At 50.5% G+C, this 18,516-nt stretch overlaps 1 protein-coding gene across 4 annotated transcripts in view; it reads left to right on the top strand.

Moving 5' to 3' along the window:
- The window catches only part of ARHGAP26 (Rho GTPase activating protein 26), a 155,300-nt gene that overhangs the window by 123,312 nt on the left and 13,472 nt on the right, over positions 1-18,516 (top strand). The window contains exon 21 of one of the 4 annotated variants that reach the window (XM_052816226.1): positions 17,383-18,453. The exons of the other annotated variants lie outside the window; for them this stretch is intronic. Within the exon in view, the coding sequence (XP_052672186.1) occupies positions 17,383-17,413 (31 nt within the window). The 3' untranslated portion in view covers positions 17,414-18,453. Of the gene's footprint in view, positions 1-17,382; positions 18,454-18,516 lie in introns of those variants that run through there. 4 annotated transcript variants of the gene reach the window in all.

Genomic DNA, 18,516 nt, shown 5'->3' with positions numbered 1-18,516 from the left:
AACTGCAGGGAAAGGAGCTGGGTCATTTTGATGTTCTTGCTTCTTATTAAGCTGATAACTGATGTTCTTGTGGAAATAACTCCTGTTGATCTCAGTGGGAGACTTGTTGGAGTACAAATGTTAAGGACTGCAAGTCAGGGGGGTTTCTTGTTTTCCTTTTGTTGCAGTGAGCGCCGATGCGTTCAAAGGTTGCCTTTAAATGTGCAATGCTAAAAATTGTGAACACTATCTGTGAAATTAGGGATGTTTGTCTGAGCTTTTGTTTACAAAAGCTTCTTGGCTCCCTTCTGAATGCTCATGTCTCCCCCAGATCTGCTCCACGGGGAGCTGAGCCGATTCCTAAATCTCACTCTTGTGTGCCGCTTCGTCCCTAACTTCTGGGTGTGATGAGTGTTACAGCAGTGACCATGCTGGGGCCGAGGTGTCCCCACCTCGGTGCTGTTACCCCCGTCCTCCTCCCAGGGGGAACGCGGTTGTTCTCAGACTTGCCTTCACTCAAACGTGGTCCTCCTTCACCAACCGGGAGGGAAATTGTTTTGCTGCAGGGCAAAGGCTCTTCCTTCCCAGCCACCAATCGGGGTTTTACTATGGGAATGCATTTATTTATTAGGGCTGGTTTTATTTTTATGGAAAAACTGCTCTGGGCGGGAGTTGTACTCGGTGAGTCAGCAGGACTGCTGTCCCATGCCAGGAGCTGTCACTGCGGCGGCAGGGTGCGGAGGGACCGGGGCTGGCTGCCCAGGGCCACCAAAGCTCCAGGGAGGGGGATTTGTTTCTAAAGGAGCATCGGTTTCTTTATCCTGCCCTTGCAGAAAATGCCTGCCTTAGAAAACATGGCAAAACAAGAACCAGAAAGTGCTGTGTTTCTAGCATACATACTTCAGCTGAAGCGGGGGAAGTTTTCAAGCTAAATTGTGTGATCATGAAAAACAGAAGATTTAAGATTGCTGGTTTTAAAATCCTTTAAATAAAAGCATCTTGCCATGGTGGCTCTGTAATGCATACCTGTGAAGCCTCTGATGTAGGGTGTATCACTGCAGATAACCAACCCCTTGATTGGTGCTTGCTTTGTATTTTTTCTTCCCTTTTTTATTTATTTATTAGTCTCACCTGTGTCCCCTGTATTGTTCAAAGACCTCTGCTGCGTGCAGGGCCCCGCTGTGCTGGGGGCACGGGCGGCCACTCTGAGTGCTTAAATCTGGCTGAGACCAAATCAGAGGTGAGTGCTGCAAACACAGGCAGCGGTAGCCAGATTGCGTTACACAGCCTCGTTAGAATCACCTTTTAGTGCTTAAAATAAGTGTAATGCCTTAAATCAGCTGTTGGGTATAGTACTGGGTGCTTCTGGCTGGCTTCCTACCTGCGACTCACTGCAAGGTTTTACAGTTGTTTGCAAACCTGAACAACTAGTGTGTTACAGTTTGGAAAATAAACAGCAGCCTAAACTTACTGGAGGAGGTAGATGGAGTCGCGAGGGTTTCAGTTTCTCCTCTCACGGTAATTTCTTGTTGTGCGGGACTGTGTTGAAGGTGGGGTGGGGCCAGATGATATTTAGCCTGGTAACTAGATGAGCTTGCATTTTTGCATTGCGACTCCATGAAATTGCCAGCCTGCACTCTTGTAAGTATGAATGTGCAAATGATACCCAGGGGCCTTCTGCCCCTTCTTTTTGAAGGGGAGGTGAGCAGCAGAAGCGCACGGGAAGGGCTGGGGTGGGTGGCAGAGCACCCGAGATTTGCAGCTAGCCCGAGGGATGCTTGCCCGGGTCCTGCAGGTGCCCCATCTCAGCCATAGCCGTGCACCCCGCTGTCGACTGGCTGCAGGCAAGTGCCGGGATGACCTGCTCCATCCACACCGTCCTGCTGCTTCTCCCAGGGAGAGGAGCGGTGGGTGGCTGTTGTTGGGAGGACAGGCTGGCTGCTATTTCGTGCCCAGCAAATGGGACTAGAATACAAAAGCTGGGCACTTTCATTTTTTTAAAGTCCTTGGCCACGTCTTTGCAGAAATGTTTCCCAGAGGTGGCTCTGAGCGCTTATTTTATACCCCCACGCCCTTTTAAATTTTATGCTGCCACTGAAGGGCTGCTCCACTACCTCTGCTGAAGTGAAGCGCAGCCAGACAGCACTTCTGGGATGTTTCTGAACAGTTGTTTCTTGCAGGTTTCTAACGCTCTCTTAGAGGCTTGTTGATTTCTGAAGTTATACGACCCTCTGTCTCTGTTGGAAGATTATTTCGCAGTGTTCTCAGAGGCAAAAACATCCCATTTCTGGGCTGCCTTCGTGGCAAGGTGCCCCAGGAGGACCTGGCCATTCCTGCTCGCCTGACCTTTCCTTCCCCAGCCCTGGGCAGGGATTCGTGCAAACCCGCCTGTCTGCCTTCAGCATCCCGAGTCCTGCGGTACGTGCCGTGTCACCGCTGAACGGGGTCGAACGGGCAGCGCTCTGCCCGTCGCTCAGCCTGCCTCCGCGGCGGTTGCGTCCGAGATGCGCTGGGCAGCGCTTAGAGAGAAGAGACCTTCCCGCAAGTCATCCCGTGACCAGAGACTGTTCCCCACAGCGCGTTCGCTCCCGCTCTCTGCAGACGCTTGGCTGGTTTTCGCCTGTGGCGTGACTGCGGTTTTATCGCCCCGGGTGAAGCGCCGCGGGGACGAGGCGTGCGTCAGCTTGGGTGTCGAGCAGGGCGGCCGGGGTCTGGGGTCCGCGGGGCTGGGCTGAGCCTGGGGCCAGCGGGGTGGGAGCGGGATGAGTCGGGGGAGGCGCGGGAGGAGGCTTTATCTGCAGAGCGGGCTCAGAAATGTGGCTTTTTCTGTGGGGTGGCACTCAAGCGTCAGCTGTGTGAGTGGGTGTCTCTAAAAATAGCGGGGACCGAGCTATTAAATAGCCCAGACCTCGGGCACCGACAGGCTCAGCCCTGCCTGGGGCTGACCCGGCATGACCCTGTTGCTTCTCTAAAGCCCTGAGAAGCCCCTCGACTTTGGAAGGGAATCCCCCGAGGTTGGGGGTCCCCATGCACGAGGAGATGCCCAGAACTAAAGCTGCCTTAATTTCCCTGCCCTCACGCATATGTGATCTGTCCTTTAACGCTCCTTGCTTTCCCTCGGGGAGGCGGTGGGGCCCGGTGCGTGCCCGGCCGTCGGGCAGCCAAAGGGCGAAGCTTCACCAGTGCTCTGGTGCTGACTTGTTTCAGCATTTCCCAGCTTTGGAGTACACGGCTTGGCAATCTTGACGTCCTTTTAACGTAGGACGAGTTCACGGGCTGGTCAGTGTCTGCTCGGGTAATTACAGAGCAGCTCCCTTCACAAAATCAACGCCTTTACCGGTTGCCCTCGGAATTCTCTTAGGTGCAAGCCAAGTCAAAAATAATGAATGCAGGAAAAAAAAAAACCCAATCACTTGATGAAGGAAGTATCATCTGTTGCTCCCTCAAAATGAAATATTATCAGGCATTGTTGCCTGATTTCTCGAGGAGATAACAACCAGCCTAACGACACTGCCTGTATTGGATGGTGTCTCCCCCTCTCCACACCTTTCCGGGGCCATCGGCGATCCCGGTGGTGTGGCGGGGGCCTTCGAAGTCGGGGTTTTTCCCAGGTGACAGGGAAGCCGGACCTGGCCGGGGGAGGCTGTGCCCATCGCCGAGGCTCACGGCGGGGACCGATGGCGGCACCCGTCCTCACCCGCAGGCTCCGGGAACCGGGGGTGCTGGGGGCTGCGGGGCAGGTCGAGCCCCCCGCTCCGCCACCCAGCCCTGACACACGCTGTTTGCCGCACCTCCTTCACCCCGGGGACTCTGCCTTTAGGGAAAGAAGAGCTTTGGGAAACTTGGATTTAGTCATCACGTGTCTATTTGCATTTTACTTTATTTTCTCGTTGACCAAGTATGGCCATTTCTTGCCCTCCGCGGGTATGGAAAGAAATGAGGAGCAGATCTAAGGTCTAGTGGTCATGAAAAAATAACCCAGTTAGTCTAAGGAAGAGAGGTTATTCCCATGTGCTTTTGATTTACAGGACCAGAATAAATCTTCATTAGGCATCGCGGTTAAAACTTGAATGACATTTCTCCTTCCCTGCTCGAAAACGAGAGAAATCTCAAGTACTAATATATTTGCAAAACGGCCTCCATCAGTGCCGCCTTACTGGTCCTGGGCCGAGCGGTCGGGAGGGGAGCCGCGGGCTGGCGGCGGGGCAGGGGGGGACGGCGTGCTGAAGCCGTGGTGCTGGTGGCCGTGACGTGCCATCTGAAGGCCTGCGCCTTCTCGTTGCCCCGTCCCTGTGCTCTGCTCTGAAGTCCCTCGCCATCCCAAATCCACGTCTAGCAGTAGACGAACCAGTGCAGCATCATCAATGTATCAAACAGGGTAGGCAGTATTTTTTGGAATAAATAATCTCTTAAAAATGCAAACAGCTTTGGCAGTTATCAGCTGTGACACACGTAAGCAAAAGCATGTGAGAAGTAAATAGACCTTCAAATGCTGCTGGTTCCTCACAGAATTTAAGTCACTTTTTCCATTCTGAAAAATAACTACGTAAACATGACACAGCCTTATTCAGCAGCTCTGTTCCCTGTACCCGCGCAGAATGCAGATCTCTGCGGCAAAAATAAATTGTTTAGTTTTGCTTTTCTTTTTTTTTTAACTTTTGTGGAGTCGTCAGTAGTAGGAGTGATGTGAACTTTACTGTACACTGCTTCATTAGTCAGATTACTGTAAGAACAAATCCTTCTTATTTCAGGAGCCATGTCCCTACACTGTCAGCAGGAAGATTAGCCAGGTGTAAAGGGCAGCAGAAGCTGGTGTTGGTTAGGAATTCAGGGGAGAGTTTCTTGGTTTCTGGATGCCGTGTGAAGTTGGCAGCTAGAACAAACTTTTTTTATTTACAGAAAGACCCCCCTGAAGGCACACAGAGAGCATGTCTGGGGAGTTGCCTGCAGGCTGTGAAAGCCCAAGAACTATTTACAGCCATATTCAGCTTTTATTTTATTCGGCACAGAGAAGTTGTGAGACAGTGCCATTTTATTCTCTGAGCAGAGCTCGGTGAAAGCACAGCAAAGAGGTTATGTGTGCGAGTGCTCCAAGGAATGCTGCTCCCCGTGGGTGATACAGCGGTCGCCCTGGCACCCTGACTCTAGGCCAGTTTAACTCATACAGTGGAAGAAACCTATCCTCAAGAGTGGATCTATTTTCCTATAAAATACAGTGCTTTAAAACACTGGTAAGCTTGTGCAGTCCTGGCAAAGCTGAGCTTTCTCGTGGCCGCAGAGGCAACCCGTGGTTACTGTCAGTGATGATAGCCATGTCTGTCAGCTGCTGTCGCATAATACTGTCATTTCTGCCTTTATAGTTAAAGTTCTAGAAATGCTCAGCCACTTTTTAGTTTCATTTGGGTTTTTTTTACAGATATTTGTGATATATTATACTGAGCATCTAGTTGGGTAGAGTCGGAGAGGCCAAGGCGGTTTGTCTGAGGGGCAGCACCAGCAGCAGCATCTTGACTCTGCCCTCTGTCCTGCCCTGGGATTTGCATCCTAAAACTAAATCCCATCTTTATCACACTGGATTCGGCAGTAAGAGCTGGGATGGCAGCTGCTCAGAAGTGTTCGGTTGAAGTTACTAATTCCGACAGTGGTGTTGGATGAGCCATTGGGTGAAGTGGAACCAGCCGGTCTTGCAGGAGAGATGCTCGTTAGTCACTGCTGCGTTTTTCATACCTTTAAAATGCAAAAGAAGATGGTTAATAATGAACTGTTGCATTCAACAGATAACATCTTGCTGGCTCGGCAAAAAGATTTGCCATCTTTGTCAGCTGAATGCTTCTGCTGGGTGTCAGAAGGAGCAAGAGGAGGTCATCTCCTGTGATGAATAAGGGGGTACGGTGCCAGCAGGCCACCGAGGCTCTGCTCTGCACCTCGGGTCACAGTTGTGCGGGGGGTATCTGCAGTCCAGCTGAGCCAGCTGCCGCTCTCATCGCAGCGGGCCATGGTGACAGGGCTACGGCGCTGGGGACGTGTGCTGCCAGCACAGAGCAGGATCACCTCCAGTCCGTCCTTGGGACAGAGCTGTGTGCTTGAGCCACGTCCCGGTCTGGCAGTTTTGTTTCATGTCAGGCTGTTGCTGCCCTGTTTGGTGTGGCCCAGTCCTTGCAAGGGCTTTGGGAGCTGGCAGGTTATATATACATCCTCGGTAACATCCACGTCAAATGTCTCTTCCCCCTTTCTCTCCCTCTTTCACTATCCATTCCTGTCTTCTGCTGGAATTGCACAAATAATTCTGGCATTAATTGCAAAGCCCCATTAGTCTTGGGGTCTGAGCTTTGGACCGATCCAGACCCACCACTCTGCAAACAGCAATACAGGATTTCATTTTCCCATTGCTGACATACAGGTCAAATTTGCACAGTTTAAAGTTCAGCTGGCTTTTCTGGCCACCGCTATCATGTGCCGAAGGTGGGATCCCCCATCCGAGTTGAGATGAGTCCTCTCCAGATTCCACATCCCTGGAGGCGACACAGGTGGAACACGGGCATCCTGCGAGTGCCGGGGACGTGGCTCCCGCAGCTCCTTCTCGCACATCCCGCGCAGAGCTGCGGAGCCCAGGAGCGCAGCGTGCCGGAGGAGCGGATCACCTCCCGCCGGTCTCAGCAGTGGTTACGTGCTCGAAGCTGTGCTCACCCCTGCTTGCTGATGCATGCGGGTAGGAAGAAGGGTGTACGTGCAGCCAAAGCCCCTTTGAGTTGTTTATTCCTCTTCTGCTTATTAAAGCCCTCCCTGCTGTTTAACTGGTCACAGGTAACTGGTTTGAGAGCAACTCTGGGATCAGGCAGCAGCTGGTTCTCCTTGGCAGGGTGCGGTGAGCGTGGCAGTGCCAGGGGCGAGGAATAGCCTCCGAGCATGGACCTGCCAGGGAATTTTTGAGCTTCTGTTTCCCTCTGTGCACCAGCTTTTCTTGGAGGTCAGGCTTACAGGTCAGAGTATTTCTGAAATAATCCCCTCCCTGTTATCAAATGATGTAAGTGAGGTGCAGAACTGATGCGCTTCATGGTTTCGAGCTGTATTTTCCATATAAGTATATTGCCCATTTTGGAAGGATGAAAGACGTTCAGGAGATCGGAGCCCAGCAATGCTTTTAAAAGGAAAAAAAATTATCTATAGATTAACGTAAGACCATACAGAGACCGTCAGCCAGAGGATCTGCCCTGCATATGACCAGGGGAGCTGGTGAACCCTCGACACAGTGCTGATAAGGGGCTGGGGCTCGGGGCGGGCTGGCAGAGGGTCCGCCACCATGCTGTCTGCCCGTCCGTCCTCCGTCCAGAGGGGCTTGTGGTGTGTCAGAAATGAGCCCTCAACCTGCACAACCTCTTCAGTTCCTCTCCCTTTTGCTCGCTTGCCCTTGTTTTGCAGAGGCTTTCGTGGCTCTCTTTTCTTTTGCTCATGTTGTTTATACTCCTGAATAATAATGGCAATTAGAGGTGCAGGAGCGGGTCCCACCCTCACCCTGCCTTCCCGTCAGCCACTTTGGGAATGTCTCTCTGAAATGGCATCTCTGGCACTTCTGTTTAAGAAATTTTCTCTTAAATCAAGTACTCCCGTCCCTGAGAAACCTGGATTCTTACCCGCTCTCCCCCCACCCCAATATTCATCCCCACTTTTAATTTGGAAAAAGACTGGGAAAAGGTACTGGGTTTTTGTATTGGCGTGTGTTGCTATAAAAATGGAGTAATTTGTGCTCAGAGGGGTCCTCTTCCTCCTGGGTGGGAGAGCTGGTGCCCAGGAGGGTGTCCCAGGGGATGGCAGCTGGCAGAGTTGGGGCCGCTAGCCTGCTTGGGAGGTTCCCACATTGCATCAAATTCTTAATGCCATCCTAGCTGTACTTGCTGTAGTAAAGACGTTTCTTTTTACTTTAGCTTCATTTTCTAGTTCTCTCTGTTCATACGAAACTGCAAAGAAAACCTTGTCATAGGCGCAGGGTGTCTGGACTCTTACATGGTGATAGAAACTGCCTGGTGCATTTTGGGTAGGTAAAGTGGGACCGCGAGGAAATAGAAACTTGATTAATTGTGAGGCTTTGGGCAAAACAAAGCCGTTTCTTCTTCCTTCCACCACATTGTGGCCGGCTGGCCAGGAGCCACTGCGGCTCCGGCGAAAGCCAAGAGCTGGGAGAGGCGTTGTTGGGGCCAGCGATCAGAGCCAGCCCCCCCCCGGACCCTCCTCCACCACCGCGGGTCCTCTGCTGCCCTTCATTGGGGACGATTACAGCCCTGAGCGCCCGCTCTGTGCCTGGCACCATTAGGTGAAACACAGCGAACCACAGCTGGTAACTGCTCGGGCTGGAGAGAAGCGTCTCCCACCAGCCCTGCTCTGTGCAGCCACGCAAAGCTCGGCCCAGACCCCGAAATGCTGGTCTTTTGCCTAATCTGGGTTTTAATTGCGAAGGCCAGCCTCAAGGGGCGGATCTGCTGACTGCCAAACAAAAAAATGGCATTTTTTAGGGATTAGGTAAAATCTTGTGATCATAGCTCCTCTGGAAAAGCCTTATCTAAATTTCTTTTTAAGATGAGCAGACCTGTTCCTGACTGCAGTCATATGCTGGGACTGGGGGCTTTACACTCGGCATTTGTGGTCCCAGCAGGGTGGGATGGCCCGGAGCTGGTGCGAGAGGTGCCCTGGGTGGTCCCCAACCCTTGGTCACCAACCCCAGGTCCCCAGGGAAACTGCTGCTCAAAGCATTGCCTTCCAAGCAGTGTCATGATACACAATTATTTCGTCTTTCCTTCCCTCGATACCTCCTCATACGTCTGGTTGGGGTTTGCGTGTTTTCCGTCTCCTAACAGAGCTGTGAGGTGCTGCTGTGTTGCTCATGGAAATGGGGAAGAGCCCTGGGACACCCCTAATAACTGATCCGCACAGAATTTTGTCTGGAGGGGCAGAGGGTTCTCAGCCATGAAACTGCCTGTGGCATTTGACGCAGACTGGGGTGAAGTTACCCCAAATGTAATTGTTTCCTCTCCTGTTTGGAGTCACAGGAAATATTAAAAGGCTACGAGAGCAAGACTGGGGACAGCACAGCAAAAATGAGGTGTCAGGTTCTGTGCCAGCAAGAAAAATGAGTTTGCTGCTGAGGCTCACCATTAGCGTGGTTTGAAGGGCACTTGGTGGCACTGCAGGGTGGGCTGGGACCTGGGGAGAGGGGAAAATGCCAAATTTCTGCAACAAAAAGGCAGACAGTCCAGCCGGCAAAGCGAGCTTCCTACTCCAGTTATCTGCCGGAGGACCCGGGGCGCTTCTCTGCGCTGGGCCGGGCAGGGGGATTTAGGCAGATGACTCTGGGGGTTGCATGTTGTATTTTAGACGTGGGGTTGGCTTTGTGCTCAAGAGGGGTAGAGATTATTTCCAGTTTAAAACAGAAACCGCCTATCTCCTAGTTTTCTTACTTGAGAAAAGATCCTAAAATTCCCAATCTGTTGCTTGGCTTATTCCAGATGACATAATATTCGAAGTATCTTATGACTTATTTTTTTTGGTGCAGACTGTTATAAGGGTGTCTGTTTGTTTTTTTTAAAGCAGTTTTAACTTGGGAGTCCTAGATTGTGCCTGCAGTTAGAAAGCTCCATAAACTTTAGTGACTCAAGTATCTGGCAAACGTCCTTAAACCTGTTTCATGAAAAACACAAGCAGCGTACTCAGTAGGCTCCGCAGATAAATATACTTGAGGCTTAGTTGCTGATGGCAATACATTTTAAAACTTGCATATATATACCTGTATATGTATATATTTCATAATTCTTTCCTATGTTGTGTTTAAAAAATCCTGGATTTATTTTCTAAGCATCTGTGCGCTTCCATGAGGTGTTTTAAGATACGTGAAAAAGAACGATGCTTGTAGGCCACAGAGCAGTGATCTTGTTTTGGGAGGGCAGAGGGAAATTACAAACTTCCATTTGAGGTGAGATATTTAAGGCTGTTTGGCCAAGAGGAGAAGTCCAGCGCTGAAGGAATGCCAGCCTCCCCCAGCACCTCAGCTCGGCGGGCTCGTTGCTTTGGGCTCGTGGAAGGAAAAGGTCGAAGATGGATGGTTTATCTGTTTTTCTGCTGTGTGGGCTTTTCATATCCCCCAGAGTTTGGCATAACAACTTTTCAAAGCTTTAGCTCTTTCACTTTTTAGTTGGCTCTTGGTCTAGAAACTTTCCACAAATTGAACTTGAAAATTAAGCCAAATATTCTCATAAAATAAGTCTCCAGTTCTGTGGCTAACCCCATGTGAACTAGTAGTCATACGTCAAAATATTTTCTACAGGCTCATCGATTAAAACAAAGGTAATATGTCAGGCTAAGAGCCCTTTTACCGATGGGATCAGGCGCCTGTCTTCCCTTTCTCAGCAGGAGTGAGTTATGTGGTTGCTCTGAATCTGCTGCTTTGCAGCTACCGTGGGCGTGCTCCTCTGGGTGCTGCCGCCGGTGTGGGGTGTACGGGCGGTTGCAGACGGACAGACGGACGGACGGCCTCTTCAGAGGCTCCGTGTTCCAGGCCGTCCCGCAGCTCCTCCGGCCTGACTCCCGCTGTCCGCAGCTTTTCCCAGTGCTGCCTCTCGGGAGACTTTTCAGAAGTTTCTGCCTTTGAACAGCACCGCTCTGTGTGATTTGCTCTGGGAACATCTAAGGGTGCTTCTCGCAAACGGAATTATGTTAGATCTCCCTCCAAGAGATCTAAAAAAGCACCTTAAACTTCAGTGGCACATATGCGTTAGACAGCTTTCGTGAAAGCCCGGGAAAGAAAATACAGACATTGTGCCTTCATTGCTTTCTTAATTCATGTAATTAGTGTGGAGATAGCTGCATAGCAGTATTTTCTTCAAAGAAACTGCCTCAGACAAATATTGGCTAATGGAAATTTTACTTTCAAATAAAGCAGTATTTGAAAATACATTACGGCCATTGTGGGGAAATGGATGCAGGAATCGAAGATGCTACAACAAAGCCTTCCCTGGGGCAGCCAGCAGAACAGTCTGTATTTTGTTATGAGCTGATGTGCAGATCTCAGACTCATCTTCTTGCTGGCCAGTCCTTTCTTTTTTGTGTCCCCCTTCTCCCCTTTGATTTCGGCCGAGCTGCGGGTCCCAGGGTGTGTTTTGCTCCCTGGCTGCCATGCAGCGCTCGCCCCAGCCCGCTCAGCCCCTGCATCCCGGCTCTGCTTCAAGCACCTCTGCTCAGTCTGCATCCAAGTTTCTTTTGGGCAGAATCTCTCAAGCGTGAGCCTAGCCAAATTTTTTACTGAGACTGCTGAAAGCGAAATGATAGTAAATTAGGTCTTTCTGCCACCTATAAATGTCACCACAGTCAAAATATTTTAAAGAAACGGCCGAATGTGTTCTTTGTTTCCTCTTTCTGCAGGCAGATTTAATTCAAAATCAAGGATGTAGCCTAGACTGTCCCTTGTAAAAGTCTTTTGACGAATGCGGGAGTGTTTTCTGAAGGCAGTGCTGGTTTCCAGCCGTACCACACAGGCACTGAAAATGCTGAAAACGTACCAAACCTCCCCAGTCGTCCGGCAGCTACAACTGCCAGGGCTGGGAATGAGCTGGGGCGGGCGGAGGAGCGGCGCGTGAGCGGGGTTCAGATGGGGACCACCTCCGGGGGCGGCTGTCCCCCTCCTCCCACGCGATCCGATTTCCCAGCAGAAAGCTGACAATTTCCCCCAAAGGGGCAGGAGGAAAACAGGGCTGCTCGCTCACAAAGACATCCTGTCTCCCTCTGAAAGAAGATCCTTGTGCCTAATTAACTTCATAAATTAGCTGGAGCTGTAACGCCACCACTTTAACCTAAAATGGAGGTAACCCAATCTCCCTGGTCCTTTCTGCCGCCGTAAGGGATCCTGCCCGCCGATTAATTTGCCCTTGTCCGCTTTCCGTCCAGCTGCACGTTGGCCGTGCACAAGCTGCTGCGCAGACACTGTTGACAGGGCTGTGCTAAGCTGGGAAATTATCAGCAGCATAAGAACCGCCGCTAATTATTCGCCCGCCCCCGCGCGCTGGCATCGCTCCCCCCTTCGCCCGGCTCAGCCCTGCGGCTGCCGGCACCTGGCCGCGGTGGCGGCCGGCACCGACGAGGCCGGCCGGGTTTGAAGCGATCCGCAGGCTTCCTGCAGTGAAGGTGTCCCAGCTGGGTTTACCGGACAGCGGGAAAGGAAATCATGGGAGGAAGGAGCAGTATTTCATCTTTTGTTGTTGTCTGCACCGGCGCTTGGAAAAACTGTGAACGCAAGCAGCCGCGTCCCCTGCGGAGGAGAGGAAAATCTCCTCCGGCTTCTGCCGACGCCGGGCTGAAGGGGTGGGAGTGGGGGGAGAGGAGAGGGAGCCGCAGGCGTGGAGACGGAGCTGCCTGCTTTAAACAAAGGCCCAAACCTCGCTCCGGGAGACCCTGCCGGGGAGCTCCGAGGAGCAGGGAAGATTTATCCCCTCTTTAAGCACAGCCGGGATGCCCACCCATCTGCAGGCTGCCACGTGGCATCGTGGTGGTGGCGGATGCGGGAAAGCTTCTGCGGCCTTCCGCGTGCTCTTCAACGGCATCAGCCTTCGGCTAGCGGCACGGACCTTCCCCCTGCCTCCCTGATGGCACCGCTGTAATTTGGAGGAGCGGTGCCTGAGTCAGGAAGGGTTTGTGGAGCCACGTTCACGTCAGCGTGAAGGCGAAGAGGTTTCCACGTGACAAAGCCAAGGCTGAGCCTCAGCTGTGCGCTGAGGACCACTGGGCAGCTGGGGCTCTTCCAGCCCATGCTGGTTTGCCCCAAAACCGCTGCTTCTTCAAATAATGACACCAACGAATCGTCTCTGTCCAATATATCTGTAGCTTTTAAGTATGGCAGCCCAAGATGGGACTTGAAGTTATGTGTCTTGCTGTGGCTTTAGTTACGTTGGACATGACAAAAAGTGTTTTTCAGGTCTCTTACAAGAGCCAGACTCTTCCGTGTGTAATGGTGTAATACTAACGTGGTATCCGTGCCTGCAGTCTCCGTCCTCGGAGGTTTCCAAGCCCCGGTGGATCGACCCGCTCCAGTCTCACAGCCCCCCCCGCCTGAGCAGGAGGTTGGGTCGGAGACCTCCCGGGGTCCCCCCAAAAAACCTCGGGTGCTCTGGCCACGGCAGTGGGTGCAGCCCGCAGGGAGACTTGGGAAAGCACATGAAATGTTACAAGTAGAAGTGAAACAATAACCAAACCAAAAAAAAGTTAATTGAATGTATTAATCTTTGCTGTATTTGATTAATGGGAAGGGAGAAAAGGCTACATTTTCAGCTTGATTGCAGGCAGAGGAATTGAGGTTGGGCCAGTAAACTGGGAGGGTTGTCGTGCTCACACCTCCCAGCTGGGCTGCACTGGGAGGGGATGTGCAACTGGAGGAGGAGGGTTTTACTGATGAGAGCTGATGAGGCAAAAATGTTATTACCAAGTTCGGGCTTTTCAAGTGAAAAAAAGATGAAAAAAGAAAGAACAGAACAAAAACGGAACTTCTTTTGATAAGTATGTTCAAACTGGATCATTTCAGTGTTGTAGTCTTTGGGTTTTGGAGTGAAATGTTCTGATCAGCTCTCTAGAACCGATGTTTGCAGAATACTTGCAAAACAAAGCAGCACAAGAAATATACAAAAGGAAATCAGGCAAATCAAGTAAATGCAGAAAATTATTATGTGGTGACTTTACTCACCCATTATTCTCAAATTACTTTTACAGGCCAAAATAATCTTCATTGTTTTTCCCAATGTGTATGACTTATGTGGGCAGGTGTTAGTTCTTTACGCTGCGTGAGGAATATTTGCATGATACAAAAATAAGAGTTTTAGCTTGTGGTGCTGATGAAGGCTGAAATAAACGGTCTTTGTTTTTTGTTAGGATTTGAGTCTGGAAATGGCCTTCTATCAAATTATGCGAGGAAGATTACTTAGCCAGGAATTAATTTTTTACGGTGTGCAGTAGATTTTCTGACCATTTCCAGAAATTACTTAAAAAGTAAAAGAAACTTTTCTTCCTTTGGAGAGCTGACAGTAACAGCTTGTGGGGTAGGTTGACTGACCTCCTTCAGCATTTGCAGAACATCATTACTTTTTCTTTGGGGCTCATGTTAGAGTCTGAGAGCGTGTGGGGCAAAACAGTCAGCTCCTGGCATCTCCCTCCATAGCTGTCCCTGCCGCCCTGCGGGCAATACGGTCGTCCCCTCGATGGCTCCCTGCAGCAGGACATCTCTGCCAGCAAAAGGGAGTTTTGGTTTTGGGAAATAAAGACCGATTTCCCTTGCCCTGAGCCTGAAGCCGGGCTGCTGCGGGCTTCTGGGGCCGGGGCGATGCGGGGCTGGTGCTGCGGTGCAGGTCCTCCAGGACCCTGGGGCAGAGGGTTGGGGCAGTCCTGCCCCGGGTTCAGGGTGACGAGGGCTGGCAGCAAGGACAGGCTCGTTACGTATCGGTCAGCTTTCCTTCAGCTCCGACGTCCCGTAACGAGGCCACCCTCAGCTGCGTACGGTGGGTTTGAGACGCTTACGGTTGGCAAACCCTGCTCAGCAGCGAAGCAGGGCCACCCTGTGCACAGGATGTGTTTACCTCAAATATTTGATCCTACCAAACACCCCCCAGCTGATCTGGGAGCTGTGATCCCACAGGGACTTTAATTGCCTTCATTTTCCAAGAATCCCATATGGTTGCTGGGGTGGCAGATGGGAGAGTTTTCTTTTCTGGGGGACGTAAGATAGCAGTGGATTGAATGCCAGAGAAAAATGAGAGATTTCGGGAGGAGTGTCGAGTTCTCCTTAATTGTGAATACAATTTGTTGGTGACTAATGCATCCAGACTTGCAGAATTACCTCATGTATTAGAAGCAGTGGCGTGATGGAAAAGATATGACTAAGATGCTGGCTCCTGATTTACCAACACTTCCCTCCTAAACTGCTGTTTGGCTTCCTACTGGCACATTATACCTTTTCTATTAATAATTAAGAGCTTTGACACCGTTTGAAAGCACTTGGTTCAACATAAAATCTGCCAGCTTGATTTTTAGTCTGCTGAGAGCCTTTTGAGCAGAAAGGAAGCAGGGAGGGGGTGCAGAAAATAGAGCTGCTGAGCAAATGGTGGAGCGAGGCAGAACATGTCGTGTCCAGGGCAGGTGCCGTGAAGGACCCAGAGACACGTTAGCGTGGACCTGTGGTTGCCTCTGTTCCACTGCCCTGCCCCATTTCTTCCCACCTGACCCCCTTCCAGTGCTGGTATGACATTTCTGTAAGAGCAGTGACTGGTGGGTTGGTAACTTGCTCGTGATACTGCAAATTCTCTGTTACAAATGAGTTGTACAACTGTTAATGAAATGCTGTTTCATATTAAGACGGCACGATGCTCCCATCGCCTGGATCCCACCCGCTGGGGAAGACACCTATGCACCAGTCCAGAGAGCTTCCTTTCTGCAGAGCCTCCAATGCTTCCACATGCTGAAAATGCATCCATTTCTGATCCTTTGCTTATTCACTCAGCCTTTCTCCAGCATTAACATCAGTCTCTAAGCTTCATGCCAGAAGGCTACACCAAACCAGCAATGTCATTGCATCCCTTTGAAACATCAAGCATCATCTGTCTGTATCTGGAAATGGAAATGTCTATTAAGCAGGACAACAAAAACTCTAGCTCTCCTTCCCAAAGTGAGAACTCTTCCCATTCTCTCTTTTATTCAAGCAGAAAAGCTTTTAGATGGTTTATGAAATTACTAAAGCAGGGAAATATTTCTACCTATGGGAAATAAGCCAAGCAGCAAAGTGACAAGGGAAACCAATGTGCTGGGTATCTTCAAGATTGCAAAGAGAGACACGTCCATATTATTGAAAAGAAGATTCTGTAATCTGTGCTTATGGAGGCAGAGGAACTAGTAAATGGAGATGTGGGGAAAGTCCATGCTGAAGAAGTTGAACTTTTTTGGACCTGTTTGGTCAAGTGATGTTGACCACGATGCATTTTGACTGCTTATTTCTCTAAGTGTGTCATCATTTTCCACCTGAATCATTATGCAGCAAGATAACTCCTGAGAGAATAACACTGGAGAGAGTTTAACATAATTTTTCTTGCATTTAAAGTACCAGAGGAAGAATCCTGCCAATCTGAAGCCCTGTGAGCTAATGGTCATGTGTGGGGTCATGTGTGGTGCCATCACTAACCTGCAGTGCAGCCAGAACTTGGGGAATTGCTTGCTAGAGCCCATCCATCTGCGCTCTGAGCTTTGCTGGGATGTGCAGCATTGCATGAACTTCATGAGCTTCTCAACCCAAGGCTGCCTCCCATTTCATTTAGGCAACAGAGCCATGTCCGCTGGTGAGCTGCAATCTTGGCCTTGCATTAGAAGAGTTTAAGTGCCCTGGCATTAAATGATGCTATAATACTTCTTTCTGGTTAGCTTTGAGAAAAGCCTTATGTTCTGCAGCTTTGTTTTACAGGAATGGATCAGGAGGTAAAGGACTGGGTGGTTCTTGATGTATTTTAATGCAGTCAGGTATTGATAATGTCAGAATGGGAATATTGTTATTTATTCTTGAAGTGAGTTCGTGAAAGGGCTTTAATTCATCAGCAGACTATGCCCATTCATAGTTGTTAGATGTTCTGTGTCAGAAATAGCCCTGAGTTCCACAAAAATAAAGAACAAGTTGTAAACATTTTTGAAGTGGAACTGATGTCCTCTCAGCCAGAAGAACAAAGCAGCAGAAGTTGTCTGGAAACCCTGCTGAGAATAACTCTTCAGACCTGTAAATGCCTTGAGGACTTGAGCTGTACAAAGAAAGTGCCAGAGGCAGTCTGGGTAGGCAGAGGAATTGAAAAGAGGCAGGTTATGAGAAGGGATTAGAAAAGAGATTTTTTAGCTGCAGCGACTGGAAAGGAGACTGGAGTCTGGAAACGAGAATTGCTGCTTTTTTTGCATGTTCAGGCAGCAAACTAAACATCAGAATGGGAAAGGCAGTGTGTACAGCAGGCATGGGAAGCAGGGAGGAGGATTTCGCTTCTAAATACGTTTCTAAGTACACTTGTTTGCTGGACTAGTGGGATTGCCAAAGGGGCGCCGGTGCGCTGACCGCTGCGACACGACGTCCTCCCGCAGCCTGCCCTTTCCAGGGCGGTTGGTTTGACCTCCTCGCTGGGTTGCAGGTCAAGGCCGCTGCTTTCGAGGGGCACAGGCGGACGGACAGGAAAGGTGAAAGTCTCGGGACGTGTTGGGCTACGGACTTGTGGAGTTCCCTCTGCTGCTTCTGTTGGGGAAAAGTCCATACCTGCCTCGGAAGACACTAATTTTAGCCACTTCTTTGTTTGCTGCTTCTGGTATTTTTGGTTCTTAGCATTTTTTTCTCTGTTTTGTTTCCCACTATGCACCCAACAGGAAGAGCCTCTCGCAAAGTCCTCCACAGTAAGAAGAAGGAAAAAAAAAAGGTCCAGATGACATTTGCTTTCTGCAGGCAGAACTGAAAGCAGGCAGCAGCCAACATTTCCCCAAAGCCTCTCACCACCTCTGCTCTTTCCATGAGAAACAGAGAGGAAATTGGATCCTACAAGAAAACCGTTTTCCAAAATGCCAGAGACCTCAGAACAGTCTGTTCGCTCGCGTGAACTGACTTCTCCGGCGAGACAGGACTCAGGTCTTGCAGTCACATAAGCTCAAAAAGGTGATATTCAAGCAGTATCTTGAAAATAAGTAGCTATATTTCATGGAAGGGAGATGAACCCTTCGTGCGCATCGTAGCCCCGGGGTCTGTAGGTGCTGGGAGGGCCAGCTCAGGCGGGGTCCTGAAACGTCCTTTTGTTCTTCTTGAGGAGATGTGCTGGAAAGACTCGCAGAGCAGGACCGTGAGGCTATGCAGGGGTAGCTCGGTCATCATAGGACCACGTTCATCTCTTCTGTGAGGAACCTGATTGAAACAGGATGGTCTTCATACTTAAAAATCCACATGCTGTCATTAGTTAATAGTTCCCTCAGTTGCTTTGGTGGGGATGGAGAGTGTTTTCCTTGCCACCAGGGATCCAAAGACACCAAAATCCCGCTCCAAATTAGTGATAGCTTCTTAGACAGAGGCCGGCCCGAGAGCCGGTTCTTGCTGTAAGGCTTTTTTACCGCAACATCACAGAAATAACTCTCTTCTCTGAGAATCGTATTGATTGCATTACGCACTGTAATTAGCGTAGCAGGCTGCGCAGTTGGTGGAGCGATGACAGAGCCGACTTTATGAGTAGCGAGAGCTGCATTCTTTTAACGTGATTTCATCTCAAAAAGCGCATTGGGAATTTCTAGTCCCAGACCCCTGCGCGGTCGGATATTCCTTCCGTCGTGCAGTGGGGAGGACCGGGGTCGGTAGCGGCGGGGCTGGCCGTCCCGCGCTGCTGGCGCAGCGTCGCCGGCACACCCGGCGAGATGTCTCCTTGCAGCCGGAGCCCGCTGGCCGCGGTGGTGGTGGGAGCTACGGCAGGAGGGCTGGTGGCTGCTCTCGGGGGGACAAGCCCAGCCACGTTTCAGTCACCA

Source organism: Harpia harpyja, chromosome 20 (genome assembly GCF_026419915.1).
Source record: "Harpia harpyja isolate bHarHar1 chromosome 20, bHarHar1 primary haplotype, whole genome shotgun sequence".
Taxonomy (NCBI): domain Eukaryota; kingdom Metazoa; phylum Chordata; class Aves; order Accipitriformes; family Accipitridae; genus Harpia; species Harpia harpyja.
This window is presented reverse-complemented; position numbering and strand designations above follow the sequence as displayed.